The sequence below is a fragment of the Hemiscyllium ocellatum genome, chromosome 2, assembly GCF_020745735.1.
Source record: "Hemiscyllium ocellatum isolate sHemOce1 chromosome 2, sHemOce1.pat.X.cur, whole genome shotgun sequence".
Classification (NCBI taxonomy): domain Eukaryota; kingdom Metazoa; phylum Chordata; class Chondrichthyes; order Orectolobiformes; family Hemiscylliidae; genus Hemiscyllium; species Hemiscyllium ocellatum.
Window position 1 is genome coordinate 71,336,650 of NC_083402.1, and position 17,384 is coordinate 71,354,033.

The 17,384-nt window shown below is 39.8% G+C and overlaps 1 protein-coding gene across 7 annotated transcripts in view; it reads left to right on the forward strand.

Annotated features, from left to right (window-relative positions):
* dmxl1 (Dmx-like 1) overlaps positions 1 to 17,384 on the forward strand; it is a 223,220-nt gene that overhangs the window by 108,087 nt on the left and 97,749 nt on the right. For all 7 annotated transcript variants that reach the window (XM_060837582.1, XM_060837607.1, XM_060837615.1 and 4 more), the window contains 2 exons: positions 4,532 to 6,250; positions 15,198 to 15,308. In XM_060837582.1, coding sequence (XP_060693565.1) covers positions 4,532 to 6,250; positions 15,198 to 15,308 — 1,830 coding nt within the window. The remainder of the gene's footprint in view (positions 1 to 4,531; positions 6,251 to 15,197; positions 15,309 to 17,384) is intronic.

Consider the following 17,384-nt stretch of genomic DNA (forward strand, 5'->3'; position numbering starts at 1 on the left):
CTTGTCTAAAATGCCATTTGTTGTCATGTGTGTAAAAGATTCCTTGACAGCATTTCAAAGAGGAGGAGAGTTCTCATGCATGTGAAAGCAAATATTTATTTATCAACTGCATTAAAAAAACGAATGATCTGGACAGAATTGCATTCCTGTTTCTGGTCCATTATGTGTGCAAATTGGATTCCATATCTAACAACTTGTACTGTGATTACACTTGTAAAACATGCCTTGTTGACTGAAAAGCACTTAAATTGTTTCAAAAATTATAATAGCCACAATAAGGTTGGATTTATGGCCAGTACTTGTTAAAAATCTCCAGAAAACTGAGAGCTTACCTGTGAAAAGAAGAACATTTGTAGTAGAATCTCTGAAAAATGTTTTTTTCGAATTTTGTTGCATAATTTTTTATCAGGTAAAATGTTGTTTGCATTTTGGTATTAGCTTCTGTCTAGCTACAATGCAGATAAAGAACTCAAGATGTTAATCAAAATAAACTTGTTCACTGCACAAACTGCAAGACATGAGTATTATTCTCCCCAATATACATAACTTGGAAGTGGCAGAGGAGAGATGTAATAGAATTTTTTAATCTGTTTTCTTTTGATTTCCACCTATATTTTAAAAATCAAGGGCACTCTTTTGCCAGTCTAAGTCAGGAGTGCAACTTCTGCATGTGTGCAGATTGATCTCTGTAATACAATTACATATGCATGGTTGGATCACGGTAGCTATTTTTAATAGTGGTGCATTTCATCTGTATTTGAAGCACAACTCCTCTATAAAACCTCAAGACTGACTTCCATTTCTGAGAAGACTTTGTGCAATACCCAGGAGCTAGCAGAGGAGTTGAAGAAAGAATGAAATTAAATTTCGATGGAACAGATCATCATAATTTTGGGGCATTGCAAACATTTATCAGACAATTAAGTGTATATTCACTGGTCTAATTGAAATGTTTAGGTTATGTAAATTGATGTCATGAAATTTAATACAGATATAAAAACACAGTAAGTAGCTATTAGACTAGTAGGTAAAGAAGCAGAGTTGGGCCATTCAGCCAATCAAGTCAGCTCTGCTATTTGATGAGATCATGGCTGTTCTGATGATTCTAAACTCCACTTTGCTGCCTTTCCCTGTAACCCTTTATTCCATTACTGATAAAAATCTGTCTGTCTCAGCCTTGGATATACTTAATGATCCAGTTATGAATAACCCAGCTTCAATTGCCCTCTGCAGTAAAGAGGGCAGATCCACTATCCTCGGAAGAAATTACTCATCACCTCAGTCTTAAATGGGCAACACCAGATTATGGCTGTGCAGAAACAACTTCAGTGCATCTGTCTTGTCAGGTCTCTGAAGAATCTTGTATGTTCTAATAAATCTGCCTTTCATTCTTCTCAGCTCCACTGAGTATAGACACAACCTTCTCAACTTCTCCTCATAAGACAGTCCCTGCATACTAGAGACTTAGTTGTCAGCCAAACTGTCTATCCATGTGAATATACTAATTCCAACATCATGGGCTCCTATCGCCTGAAGTAGCTGGGCAGCTGATACCTTTTAAAACGCTACCTGGAAATCTAAATATGTTGTAATCCTTATTACCTCAATCCCCTCCAGGAAGCCATGCTGACTCTCACATTGGGATGTATTTGTAAATGCTCTGCGCTAACAATCTTTTATAATAGACTGTAATATTTTCCCACTAATAGATATTGACCGAATCAACTTGGGTAGCCTGTTTTTGCATTGACAGCACAAATGCTGGTGCACAAGTTGAGTGCATTTCAAAAGATTGAGGTATTAATAGACCACAAGCAAAAAGCATGTCGAAATGTATTGCCCAAGCAGTGGGACATTACCCTAAAATTGCAACCTTCGAGCATTGGTGTAAACGTGTTTTCCAGGCATAGCGACAACACTTGGTCTAATCTGGCATCTGAACCAGCATGATGGCCTCTCTTGAAGGGGTTTCCCAACATGCCAGAAATCCCAAGGAACTAATACTGAATAAAATTCTTAAAAATAAATCCCCAAAGTCTGATGATTTGAGCCAAATGATTTTCAAAGAAATGTGTGGAGATTCTAACTGAAATGTTTTGACGTTCTCATTTAGGAATCATTCTTTCATTTGGAAAAATTATGCATACCACCCGACTGTTTAGGAAAGGTGACAGAAAGAAACGAAGAGCCACATATGAGTTAGCCTAGCTTTGAGCAGTTGCAAGAGTCTGTAATTTAAGCAGAGGGTGACTAAGCATGTTGAAGATTTCCACTTTAACAGAGGACCAGTGTGGATTTGCCAAAGTAGGTTATGTCTGACAAGCCTGTTAGGCGTTTTGAAAGAGTTATCAAAAGACAGGGAGTGTTTATAGAACTTAGTGTTATGGATTTACAGAAGGCGTTTGAAGAACTCTATTATAAGAATCTGATGATGAAATTTGAAAGTGGATGATTAACTCAGTTAGAAAATTGATTGTGTGGCAGCGACCACAGAAGGGATAATGAGCAGGTACTCTCAATGCCATGATATGACTAATGGTGTCCCATGAGGAACTGTGGTGAGGCCTTGGTTACTCGCCATAAGTATTAAAAACTTTCTGATGGGATAGAATAGGGAGGAAGAAACTTTGACAAGTTCAAATGACTAACCAAGGAAGTGATGATGCTAACATTTTTTAACATGGAGCATGATTAGGATTTGAAATTTTCTCCCCTGAGAATGTTCAAGCAAGATCTTTGAAAGACATTTGGATTATTATCTAAAGAGAGATGATTTGTAGGACTGCATGAGAATGGCAAGAAGGTTCGAGGTTTATCCATATTATGACATGACAGTAACTCCCTCTGTTAATTAAACTAAACACCCAAAAAACCTCACCTCGTAATCTGTTAAAATATGTGAGAACTTCCAAATTCCACTATTTAAAGAATATTAAAATCAATTTACCATGAAACAGCAACTATTCACAACTCTGAGCCCCCCTTTCTTTTAACTGCTTATTATCTGCCTCCAACTCTATAACCATATACTATTCCAATAAATCACTTAGTAAAAATTACATCAACTTAATTTAAAAACCATACAGCGGCTGTCGTCTTTGGTGTCTGTTGTCTTCCGGCTGAAGATCTCCCTGGGTTGTCGTCTTTCTTTTTACTGTGAAGATGTTTCATATGAAAAGATACCTTTGACAGAGAGTGTTCCTAATTTCTTTGTTCTTGATGGCAGTTGCTCTGTCTGATTTTTTTTTTAAATGCCTCCCTTTTTTACATCCAACAATGGGTCATCTCATTGGTTCGATGTTGGCAAAAAAACTCAAACTCAATTGGGTTTAAGTATCCTGAGGCATAATTTCAACTGGTTAAATTAGAATTGTTTTCAAAACAGCACCAACTTGAATATCTATTTCACAGCCAAATGTTACATATTTTTAATTTTCCAGTATCCTCTGAGACTATTTTTAAGCTCTGCAGAATAGCATTCACTTTCTCTTAAAGGTACAGTGCACACTTTCAACTTCATAACAATATCAAAATACTAGAAGTTGGTGCACAAAGTATTAGGAGTGGCTTATAGAATGCTGGCCTTTATATCCAGAAGTCTGGAATGCAAGGGAGGTGGAAATCCTGCCTTGTTTAGATTGCATGTGATGTATTTCAGGCAGATTTCTGAACATAAATTAAGTAGGATGCATTAACCTTTGTTGGGAGTGTAGTGAAGTTTACCAGAATGAAACCTGAAATCCAAGGATTAAGTTGTGGGGAAAATCATGTAATTCCAGGATTTAGAATCCTAATTTTTGAATTATTAACATACTTGGAGAGTAGGTACGGTTCATTCAGAGAAGGTTTTATGTTGCCTAAAGAATTCAGGCCTAGTTAATAAGTCGAAAAATTAGAGCCTCGTAAGTGAAGTTCGGAAGTATTTGCATACTTGTTAGAAGTTTGGTATCCTTGTAAAAATGGTAATTGATGCTAGCTAAGTCAATAATTTTAAACCTGAGACTTTTTTAATATCCGGAGGTATAAGTGGGTGTTGAGGATTCTGGGTATGTTGAGTTAAGTTGATGATCAACCTAATCTCATTGAATGATGAAAGCGACTGGTGTTGCAAAGTGGTGAAATACTGCTGCTGGCTGTGCTCATTCTACTATGCATGCCAATCTTTATCAGCTACATTTAAAATCGGTTAAACAGATATTTGAGCGAAACTATTTTGTTGCAGACTTAGCATTATATTTGAGATTTGGCTGTCCAGTGTTCTCAACATTGCACCCATGGTGATTTAAGTGTAGTATTATAAAGTCTTCAGCATCCCTGCTCGCTTTTAACTTAGCTGATTGCCTTAAGGTGAAAAAAGTTAACTTACAGTTGTAAAGATTTTCATTGTGAAAGTAATTTTAACTGAAATATAAACATCTCACTCTATTGTAAAGTGGAGTTCTGATATGATTTTGAATATGGGAAGTTATTCACTTTTTTTCTCATTATCTTTATCTTTATTATTTTCATGAGTCTTTCTTTTTTATTGCAGGGCACCTGAGTTCTTCTTCAGTACATCCAGCTTGCCTTGCACCATATCTTCTGGCAACGTCTTGCTCAGATGGGAAAGTCCGATTCTGGCGATGTCAAGTATCAGCTCATTCAGCATCTTCTGCAGCTGGGGATAGTTTGGAGAGTAAATTTTCCTATTGTTGGGAAGAATGGCCTTTACTGATTGAAGGAGGACTTGTGAACAGCAGTGCAGTTAGTGTACCAGGAAGACCAGTGGATGTAAGCTGTTCTTATACAAGCCGGCTTGCTGTGGCTTACAAACAGTCAAAACAAATTAATGAACATTCCAGTAAACACTTCACCATGCATGTGTGTATATTTGAATGTGAATCAACAGGAGGCTCGCAATGGATTCTTGAACAGACAATACATCTGGATGACTTGAGTCTATCAGGTGCCATTTTGAATCCAAGAATCAGCATTGATAGTAACTTAGTGGTTTACAATAAGCAGGAATCTCATCTGACTGATCATCAAATGACTTTTGAAGCAAAACCTTTGGTTCACTTAGATTGGGTTTCAAAGGAAGATGGATCTCATATCTTAACGATAGGAATTGGATCTAAACTTCTAATGTACGGACAGGTTTCTGGAATGATACAAAATCAAGCCAAGAAAGAAGCACCAGCAGTTTTCTCTTTGTCTTTGTGGGATAATGCCAAAGAAGTGTCTCAGTCGAGGTGGGTGCTTCTGAGAAGTGTGGATTTGGTTTCCTCAGTGGATGGATCGTTGTCATTACCAGTTTCACTTTCTTGGGTGCGTGATGGTATCCTCGTGGTGGGAATGGATTGTGAAATGCATGTTTATTCACAGTGGCAACCACATGATAAATTAGATCCAGTGATAACTGAAGTTGAAAATGGTAGTACTCCTTCAGTAGTTAGCCTGGCAAAATATGGCAATGTGACTGGTTCCAATCCTTACCTATTCAAAAAAAACCTGACGAGATCAATGACTGGGCTTGCTCAGAAATTTGGTGGTAAAAAGATTCCGTTTCAATGGAATGTTGAAATGGAGGACTCGGGCCTTTTTGAAGCATCTCATGATTTGTCTCCAACTCTGCCTCAGTACCATCCTTTACAGCTCTTGGAGTTAATGGACTTGGGTAAAATCAGACGGTCCAAAGCTATCCTATCTCATTTAGTCAAATGTATAGCAGGAGAAGTAATCACAGTAAACGATGCTGAAACTAGCCACGAACGCCGACTCAGATCTCTGACAATTAGTGCAAGTGGCAGCACGGCAAGAGATCCCTTAATGACAAATAAAAGTGAAAATCCTGACTATACAGAAATAGACTCCATCCCCCCTCTTCCTTTGTGTGCACTTTTAGCTGCTGATGAAGATATTTCTCATACCACTTTTGAAAAACCAAGCAAACGACCTAATATCAACAAGAAAAATTGCAGACAACAATCAACAGTAAACAATTATGATGAATTATTTGCAATGTCCAACCTTGGTACAGATTTACCTGATGGCTTCAAAGTTGATGATGACATTGAGCAGAAGGTTATTGACCTTTCCCAGTACAGTCTTACCTACTTTGGCCCTGAGCATGCTCGGGTACTTTCTAGTCATTTGCTGCATTCCAGTCTGCCTGGCCTTACCAGTATGGAGCAAATGTTTTTAATGGCATTGGCAGATACAGTGGCAACTATCAGCACTGACATAGGAGAGAGCAGAGAGAGAACCCAAGGTAAATTGTTGCACTTTATTGAGAGTCTTTAATTTGTACGTTTTTATGAACAACAGTACCAATAACATGTGAATGTCAGTGTAAGTTATTTCAATACATTAATTTTGAGACCGTGGAAATGTGCATGTACTGGTAGACAATCCTTTATCTGAAATCTGAAAAGCTCAAAAGTCTAAGGTTGTTTTGTGAAGTTTTTTTCTCATTAACAAGGTTGTTTGGCATGCAGTTAACCCAAGGTGACACCCATTTGATGCGTGTCATTCAGATGTGACGATGGGTGGGTGGGGTTGGGGAGGAGGAGGAGGTAGGGTTGGGGAGGAGGAGGTGGGGGGGTCGGTTGGGTGGGTGGGCATGGCCCTGCCCCGGCAGGCCTTGATTCTCTCTCAGACTTAGTAAGTCTGCTCCTTCAAGTAAGATTTTTAAAAACTTAACCGTCAAACTGCCACTTATTCTGAAATTCAAACAATTCCAAAAAATCGCTTGTCCCGACGATTTTGGATTAAGGATCATCTACCTGTACTTTCTCCTATTGTGATATTATGTGCTTGAGGCAAGCAGATAGATGAATATGCTATGTTTTTGTGATATATTATCATTTGTAGTGCAGACTGAGCCACATTTTCCTGTTATGATGCGGAAAAAGTTGAGCATCTATCTATTAGTCATATAGATGTACAGCATGGAAACAGACCCTTTAGTCCAACTCGTTCATGACGACCCAATATCCTAAATTAATCCAGTCCCATTTGCCTGTACTTGGCCCACACCCCTCTAAACCCATCCATCCAGATGCCTTTTAAATGTTGTAATTGCCCACTTATTCTCCACCACTTACTCTGGCAGCTCATTCCATACAGGCATTGCCTTCTGCATGAAAATGTTGCCCCTTAGGTCCCTTTTATATCTTTCCTTTCACCCTAAACCTGTGCTGTCTAGTTCTGGACTCCCACATCCTAGGGAAAAGACTTTGTCTACTTAACCTATCAATCCCCCTCATGACTTTATAAACCCCTATAAGGTCACCCCTTAGCCTCTGACATTTCAAGGAAAACAGCTTCAGCCTATTTAGTGTCTTCTATAGCTGAAACCTGGCAATATCCTTGTAAAATCTTTTCTGAACCTTTTCAAGTTTCACAGCATCCTTCTAATAGGAAGGAGACCAGATTTGTGTGTAGTATTCCAAAATTCCAAAACAATGTTCTGTACAGCTGCAACATGACCTCCCAACTCCAGTACTCAATGTTCTGATCAAGAAAGAAAAGCATACCAAACCCCGCTTTCACTATCCTATCTACTGCAACTCCACTTACAAGGAACTACCAACCTGCACTTCAAGGTCTCTTTGTTTAGCAACCCCAGGACCTTGCAGCACCTCACATTTATCTTTTGGCCCATCTGATCAAGATCCCATTGTACTCTCATTGTACCTTCTTCGTTGTCCACTACACCTCCAATTTTGGTGTCATGTGCAAACTTACTAACTATACTTCCTATGCTCACATCAAAATCATTTATATAAATGACAAAAAATAGTGGATCCAGCACCGATCTTTGTGGCACACCACTCGTCACAGGCCTCCAGTCTGAAAAGCAACCCTCCACCACCGCCCATTGTCTTCTACCTTTTGAGCTAGTTCTGTATCCAAATGGCTAGTTCTCCCTGTATTCCTTAAGATCTAACCTTGCTAACCAGCCTCCCATGAAGAACTTTGTCGAACGCCTTACTGAAGTACATATAGGTGACATCTACCACTCCAACGTACAAACCCATGCTGACTATCCCGAATCAGACCTTGCCTTTCCAAACATATGTAAATTCCATCCCTCAAGATTCCTCTCAACAAGTTGCCCACCACCAGTGTCAGGATCACCGGTCTATAGTTCCCTGGCTTTTTGTTACCACCTGTCTTAAATAGTGGCAGCACATTAGCCAATCTCCAGTCTTCCGACACCTCACCTGTGACTATCGATGCTCCACATATTTCAGCAAGGGGCCTAGCACTCACTTGCCTCGCTTTCCACAGAATTATACGGTACACCTGATCAGGTCTTGGGGATTTATCCACTTTTATGTATTTCAAGGCATCCAGCACCACCACCTCTGTAATATGGACATTTTTCAAGATGGCCACCATCCATTTCCCCACATTGTACATATTCCAGTCCTCCTCCACAGTGAAGACTGATGCAAAATACTCATTCAGTATCTCCCCCCATCTCCTGTGGCTCCACACATTGGCAGCCTTACTGATCTTTGAGGGGCCCTATTCTCTCCCTAGTTACCCTTTTGTCCTTGATGTACTTATAAAATCCCTTTGGATTCTCCTTAACACTTTTATCATCAAAACTCACCTTCCTCCAATTTAGAAATTCACCTTTTAGATCGGGTCTATCCTTTTCTGTCATCATTTATAGCTAATAGAATTATGGTCGCTGGCCCCAAAGTGCTCCCCCCACTGACACCTCAGTCACCTGCCTTGCCTTATTTCCCAAGAGTCAGTCAAGTTTTGCACCTTCTGTAGTAGGTACATCCACATATTGAATCAGAAAATTTTCTTGTACGCACTTAACAAATTCCTATCCACCTAAACCTGTAATTAACATGATGGCAGTTCCAGTCTATGTTTGGAAAGTTAAAACCCCCTACTATAACCACCCTATTATTCTTACAGATAACTGAAATCTCCTTACAAATTTGTTTCTCAATTTCCCTCTGAGTATTAGGGGCTCTATAATACATTCCCAAAAAGTTGATCATCCCTTTCTTATTTCTCAGTTCCACCCAAATAACTTCCCCGGATGTGTTTCTGGGAATATCCTCCCTCAATACAGCTGTAATGCTATCCCTTATCAAAAACACCACTCCCCCTCCTCTCTTGCCCCCTCCCCCCCTTCAATCCTTCCTCCAGCAGTTATATCCTGGAAAATTAAGCTGTCAATCTTGTTTATCCCTAAGCTATATCTCTGTAATTACTATGATAGCATAGTCCCATATTCCTAACCATGCCTTGAGTTCACCTGCATTCCCTTTTAGGCTTCTTGCATTGAAGTAAATGTGGTTTAACTTATCACACCTACCTCGTTCTCTTATCTTTATCCCTTTTTCCAGCTGTCCCCGTCCCAGACTGATCTCCTTCCTCGCTATCTCCCTGGGTCCCAATCCCCCATCTTAGTATTTTAAATTCTCCTGAACAGCTCTAGCAAATCTCCCTGCCAGTATATTCGTCCCCTTCCAATTCAGGTACAATTCGTCCTTCTTGTCCAGGTCACTTCTACCCCAGTAGAGAGTCCAGTGATCCAAAAAGGTGAACTCTTCTCCCTGTACCAGCTCTTTAATCATGCATTCATCTTCTCTATCCCCCTATTTCTACCCTCACTAGCTCATAGTGTCATGGAGAAAATGTAGAGCATCACCAGGAGATGTAGGGAGTTCTTCAAGGAGTCTGTCTTTTATTTGCAAACAAAAAACCGTAACACTCAAAAAAACAAATTCTTGAATGTCCCCGAACCTCTGGGTCCGTGGCTCTTTATACCTTTTTTTATGTCTTTGTGAGCTTGCCAGCATGTCCAACTGTGTTAATCAGAATGACCTCACTCACTCTAGCTACAATAAACCAATTATGTTAGTTCTCATTATCTCTGTAGTTCTGCCACTATGGTTTTTCTTACATTCTACTCAATATTATTCTAATGTCAAGATTAGACATTTTACTGTCACTTCTGCACAATGGTTTTCCATCCCAGTCCCTAATTAATATTATTCTAATGTCATGATTAGATATTTTACTGTCAAGAGTCTCAAGCAGGCTGACTCTACTAACTATTAATTAAATATTTAATATCATTGTCACAGAAATTTGAGGGTGCATACATGAGGATCAATGGTCGGCACAACATCGTGGGCTGAAGGGCCTGTGCTGTGCTGGACTGTTCTATGTTCTATGTCTGAAATATTTATTGTCACGATGGCTGGGGCCATAGTGACCTTTTGACTAATGAGCACTCCACAGACCCCTTGCAACAGATCATCAGTGGTCTTCATGCTTTAACCCTTGCCATGCTTTCATGCTCTTATTTTCAATAGTAGCACCGGGGGTAATCCAGATATTAATACCTTCGAGGACCTCCTTTTTAAATTCCTGGTTAACTTTCTGTATTCTCCTTTCAGAATCTCATCATTTTCCTTTGCTGTGATATTAGTTCCCATGTGTACAATGACCTCCTGCTATCCCCCTCACTTTTGTGAATATTCACAGTCTCTAAGACATTCTTGATCCTATCTGTCTGTGGATCTGACTGGAGGGTTCCCTTTTGCAATCACTCGCTTCAAACTTGATGCACCTCTCATTACATTAGAGCCAGTCTCGGTACTAAAATCTTGCCTGTTTGTGCTAATCTCCAGAATCCATCACTCCCTACATTTTTTTTGAAAACAGCATATTTATTTGAGATGGGGATAGCCATAGGAGAGTCCTGCACTACCTGCCTCCCTCTCCTACCTTTTCCTGGCAGTGACCCATCCATCTGACTGTATCTGCAGTTTTTCTCCCTTCCAATAACTGTCATCCATAGCATGCCAGCTCCTGTAAGTGCCTCTAGCTACTGATCCATGTGATCTATTCAGATTCGCAACCAAACACACAGCAGACCTAATCATCAATAACATGGAAACTCTTCCCAATTTCCCACGACGAACAGGAGGAGCACATACTTCTACTAAAGGCCATCCTTGCACCGTAACAATCTACAGACCCCTAGAAGAAATCACTGTCTAACTGCTCTAAGAAACATTCCTCCAGACTAACTGAGTACCTATGTTTTATCTTTTTAAAATGTAATCAAGAGACCAATCTCAAAAAATCACATAACCAAAAAAGTACCCACTCTTCTCGCTTCTGCTAATGTACAAAAAAAAAGTTAAAGTTACATTTAAAAACTATGCACTCTGCTGTTTCCATGCTGTGAGCTCATCCTCACATGTTCCTCCAAGGTCAGTTGTTAATTTTTCTCTTGTCCAGACATGCTTGAACTCAAACAGCAAAGGCAGTACCTTTGCAGATTCACTGCTGGGTTAGACAACAGTGTAAGTTTCTTTCTTGTTTGATTCACTGACTAGCCCTTTGCCTCTCTTCCTCCTTTTCAAAGTGCTGTTGTTTTGTTCTTTTTGTTGAAGTTAATTGGAGCAACATGGGCCTATCGCAGGAACCACCATTTCTGCCAAGTGGCATTATCATAATTTATCAGCAATTAAATTCTTTTATGTCTACACCCTAATCAAGAGAAAAAAGAAATCTATGTAGCTTTCATATCTGTATAATAAAAATCTGAATGTGGCCTGCTGTTCTTATCGATAACCTGAATGGATGTTCACATAATTCAGTTCACAATTTTGTTAATGATTTACAGTATTTTTACTTGCATTCCTTTTCAATTTTAATATGTCAGTTGTCAGAAAAAGCTTATGTTGGCTCTGGTTGTGAAGTGCTGTAATTCTGTAAATTATATTTCTTATATTTCTGTTCCAATTCTGCTGTTACTTTTAATTATTTAAAAAGAAAACCTTCCATTCATCAAGTAAACACAGACAGTCCACTAATTAAAGTTTTTAGCAGTATTTGAACAGTGTTTCTTAATTGGCATTTTTAATAGCAGAGCGCCATCCTGATAAACGGTCAAAATAGCAAGAGAGAGAACTGAGCAATCAACCCTGCAAGCAGTGGAACAGATTGTAGGTCTGCTGCCCTAGCCTATCCAAGACATTGTTATACAAGTTGAAGAGGATAGTGCCCTAATGCTTCAGCAATGACCTTGACTCCTTCATAAGTTCAGAAGTGCAGATGTTGACTGCCACAATGTTGTGTGCTCATTGTGACTCGTCAGGTACTGTCTTGGTTTTCTGCAATACCTGCATCACATGTCGGTTTGGACTGATAAATGGAATGCTAGGCAATGACCATTTCCAATGAGAGAATTTAAATGGCACCAAATCCTCAACTAGCAATTTCTTCAGAGTTCATTAACTGGAAACTGAATTGGTCCAGGTGTATAAGTACTGTGACTACACAAATAGATCAGAGACTGAGAATTCTGCAGTGAGTTGTTGACCACTTATTTGCTCCCCGAAACCTATCCATGGTCTCCAAGACACAAGTCAGGAGTGTGGTGGAATATTCAGTATTTGTTTAGATGTGTGGTACCAACATCACTTAAATGACACGATACAATCCAATACAGAGTAGTCTATTTCTTGGCATTCCATCCACCACTTATAAACATTCACTTCCTTTCTCACAAATGCACAGTGACAGCAATGTATCCCATGTTCAAGGTGCATTGAAACAATTTATCAAGGTTTCTTCAATAGCACCTTCTAAACCTGTGACCTCTCCCACATTTTAAACCCAAACCCTCTGTCATCTTAAGAGATATCGTTGCATTTGAGGCAGTTCAGAAATGTTTAACCGGATAGATTTCAGAGATGAGTGGTTTGTCTTATGAAGAAAGATTAAGTTTTGGCCTGTACTCTCTGGAATTGAGAAGAATAACAGGAGATCTAATTGATGTATATAAGATGCAAAATGGGATTGACAAAGTAGAGATAGAGAGGATGTTTCCTCATCTACAGCAATGTAGAATGCAAAGTCATAGTTTTAAGCTAAGTGGTAGTAAATTTAAAATAGGTGAGAAATCCCTTCTCTCAAAGATTCCTGAATCTGGGAAATTCACAACCTCTGTGATGACTTTTGTAAATTTGAGGCAATAAACTGATGTTTAATTAGTGGATTGAAGGCTTATGGAGGATTGGCAAGCAAGTGAAGCTGAAGCTGAGGCTGAGATGAGATCAGCCATGATTGTATTAAATGGCAGTTTAGGCTCTGGCTGAATTGCCGTCTCCTAGTTACTCAACAGCAGCACTGTGGATCTGTTTTGCATTGCTGCTTCACAGCATCAGAGATCCGGGTTCGATTCCAACCTTGGGTGACTGTCTGTTTTGATTTTGCACATTCTTCCTGTCTCTACGTAGGTTTCCTCCAGATGTAGCTATTTCCTCCCACAGTCCAAAGATATGTCGGTTAGGTGGATTAGCCATGGGAAATGCAGGGTTACAGGGATAGAGTAGAGTAGGAGATGAATCTGGGTGGCATGCCGTTCAGCGGGATGGTGTAACTCAATAGGCAGAATGGCCAGCTTCCACACTCTAGGGATTATATGGTACTATGAATGCTTAATCAGTACATAGGTACAAGTGTTGAGCCTTTACTCATGGAGGAAGTGCAATCAGTCCTGAATTGAATGTGTACTCCTGTGTCAAGATATTGTGTGCATTCTGGAGTGTGGCAAATTGCTGCAACCCACTCACAGCCTTGCAAACATTGGATAGTTAAACTCATCATATCAGTGCAAAAGACTAGGCTGAAGTATTCACAAGTATTTTAGGCCAGAAGTGCCAAGAGGACAATCTGTCTTCGTCTCTTCTCAAAGTCACTGTCCCCTTGTTCCATCAACTTGAGTTTTGCTAGACAGTTGATGGGAGCAGGGAGACTGTTTCACTGCATTGAGAAAGTTGGTTGTAATTTTTTGTAGGTCAAGCATTTCAGTTAGAGGGCTAAGTTCTTCAGGGTCATTCTTAGCCACAGTTGGGTTGAACTGCTTTATCAAAGATCTTCCTTCAATCATAAGGTCAGAAGTGGGGAGATTCATTGATGATGGCTAATGTTGAGCATAATTTGCAATGACTTGAACACTGTAACAGACTGTGTCTATGCGCAGCAGCATTCATTCAGGCTTGGGCCTGATATTTGTGCCATAGGAGTGTGCAAGCATTTACTGTCTCCCCTTGACATTCAATGGCAATACGATCAATTATTTCACTGATCAACATCTTGGGAATTCCATTGACCAGAAACACTTAGTAACCCAGCCATATGAATAGTGTGACCACATGAGCTCTGGGGAGGTTCCTTGAGTTGGATTGGGGTTGGGGGGCAGGGGGTGCAGCAGTGTTGGGCAGTGGAGAGGAGAGAGGCACTTCCATGTGCTAGTCCCACAGGGTGCCTCCATTATGCTGGGGTTAGATGGTGATTGTATTAGCGTTGAGCCTCTTATGTAATTAATATATTTGTAATCCAGAAAAATTTAAGTTAAAGTTTGGCAGTATATGAACTTAAACAGTGTTCATCGCGCCATATTTGGACCCTTCAGATCTCATTGGAGAACCACACTGGAAATCTAGATTTGCTATTCCTGGAGTCGTCAAAGGAGTAAAGATTGAGTACCCAGAATTCCCAATTTACTTCCCTTTTTAGGCCCAAGTTGACAGAAAACATGGACCAAATTTCTGTGTTTAACAAGGTTTACGATAACAAGTCAACAGATGTAAGTTTGCTTGCTGAGCTGGAAGGTTTGTTTTCAGATGTTTCATCACCATACTAGGTAACATCAGTACGCCTCCAGTGAAGCACTGGTGTTATGGCCCCCTTTCTATTTATGTTTGTTTCCTTAGGTTGGTGATGTTGTTTCCTGTGTTGGTCATGTCACTTGCTGCTCTTGTTCTCAGAGGGTGATAGATGGGATCCGAATGGACATGCTTGTTGATAGAGTTCTAGTTGGAATGTCATGCTTCTCGGAATTCTCATGTGTCTCTGCTTGGATTGTCCTAGGATGGATGTGTTGTCCCAGTCAATGGTGTCCTTTCTCATCTGTCTGAAAACAAACCTTCCAGCTCAGCAAACAAACTTACATTCAGAACCTCCACCTGAGCTACAAATCTTCTCTAACTACAAAGAAACAATTATGTGCCATTGGTTTGTGAATCTGCTAATTAAAACTCTGTCCTTTTAAACTTCCATTTGCACCCATGCATATATACTGGCAGTCCGATTCTTAATAGCCGGTGAATTCTGGAAAGTGAAATGTACAAATTAAGTCAGATGTTTTCTTTTACTAGGTGGAGAGACCCTTGATGAATGTGGCTTGAGATTTCTTTTAGCCATGAGGCTCCATACATTCCTGTTAACATCACTACCTCCAGTCTATCGAGCACAACTTCTTCGTCAAGGTAAATCTGTGAAAATATAAAGTAATTCCTGTAATCAAAATGGAGCTATAACTTTGAAAGCTGTATACGGTATTAGTATATGCCATACTGGTAAGGCCGAACCTGGAGTATTGCGGACAGTTCTGGAGCTGAAAATGTGTTGCTGGAAAAGTGCAGCAGCTCAGGCAGCATCCAAGGAGCAGGAGAATTGACGGTTGGGCATGAGGCCAATTTCAGGAACAGTTCTGGACACCACATTATAGGAAGGATGTGTAAGCTTTGGAAAGGGTTCAAGCAAGATTTACTGGGGTGTTGCCTAGTATGGAAGGAAGGCCTTTCGAGGAAAGGATGAGGGAACAGAGACTGTTTTTGTTGGAGTGGCGATGTTGAGAGGGGACTTAATCGAGGCATATAAAATAATCCGAGGATTAGATAGGGTGGACAGTGAGAGCCTTTTTCCTCAGATGGTGAAGGCTATCACGAGGGGACATAACTTGAAATTGAGGGGTGATAGATTTAGGACAGCTATTGGGTAGTTTCTTTACTCAAAGTAGTCGGGGCGTGGAATGACCTGCCTGCAACAGTAATAGACTCGCCAGCGTTAAGGGCATTTAAACAGGCATTGGACGTACGTATGGATGATAATGAAACAGTGTAGGTAGATGGAAATCAGATTAATTTCGCAGGTCGGCGCAACGTTGAGTGCTGAAGGGCCTGTATATACACATTGTTTTTAACTTCCAATCTGGTATATTTTCTTAGTTCTGCATTTGACAATCCTATTTATTTGTAATTTCAGAAAAGCTGTCTTTATTTCAATATGGCTAAATATACTTTTTGACATGTCTGAAATTTTTTGACCAGTTTATTTATGGTATATGAACACACCTTACAAATTCAGCATTCTAGTGCTCCATCTTAATTGCATTTGAGATGGTGATGACCATTGTCTTGTTTCAATCAATGTCATAAAGATACACCACAATGCTGCAAAATAGGGACTTATACATTTTTGATCCAACATCAGTGAAAGCATTACAAGTGCTTGTGACTTGGAAAGATGCTTGGAGGTTGTTCAAATGTGCCTACCTGCCAATAAGTAATATTGATCACAGGGATGATAAAATACTACCAAAATACATCTTCACAAAAGGGTGCATTGTATTAAATATATTTTGCACACTGTAGCCTCAATAGGCTAGTGGTGAGGGAGTGAATTTTAAGATGGTGAATGAGTTATCAGTCAAGTGAATTGCCTTGTCTTGGATGGTATGCGGCTTCTTGAGTGCTACTGGAATGCTAGTTATCCAAGTGGTCTGCATTTGTTAAAACTATGAACTTTAATTATGACTTGAAGTTGGCAGGCAGGCTTTGGCGAGCCATTATGTGAGTTACTGACCCAGAATGCTGTGTTAGTAGGACTGTAAATGACATCTTCCATTCCTTTTTGATGACCTGATGGAACCATATTAAGGTGATATTTGGATAGATTTAATTTGTCCTCCTTCTGAAGACACAGCATGCTATTATCCATATTGTTAGGAGGAGTCATTGTTCTGGCTGTACTGCAACAACTTGGTTGGAGGGGCACTGGTTCCAAAACACAAGTCTTCAGCATTGTAGCCAATATAGTTTCAAGTTTTGTAACTGTTGCAGTAACTAGTTGCTTTAATGTTTTTGTAAGATCACATCAATGATTAAAATTGGTTGTGATGATGGAGATTTCTAGAGAAACCCATGATAGGTTAGGTCATGTAATGCTTGCAAACATTTCAGCCTTGCCTCTTGTGCTCTCCTGCTGAGCTCTGCCCCATTAACAATGGGGATATTTGTGATCTTTGTTTAATTTCAACCATTATAAGACCATAAGCCGTAGGAGCAGCGTAGACAGTTCTAGTCCTTTTGGGTTTGCTTTGTCGTTCATTAGGATCATCGCTGAACTGACATTCCTCATGTGCAGCTTCCTGTGATTTCCCTAATTAATTAAGAATCTACCTATTTCAACTTTCAGTATACACAGGGACTCTGCCCCATAGCTTTCTGTGGCAAGGAGTTCCAAAGGCCCTTAACTCTCCGAAGAAATTCTTTCTCATCTCA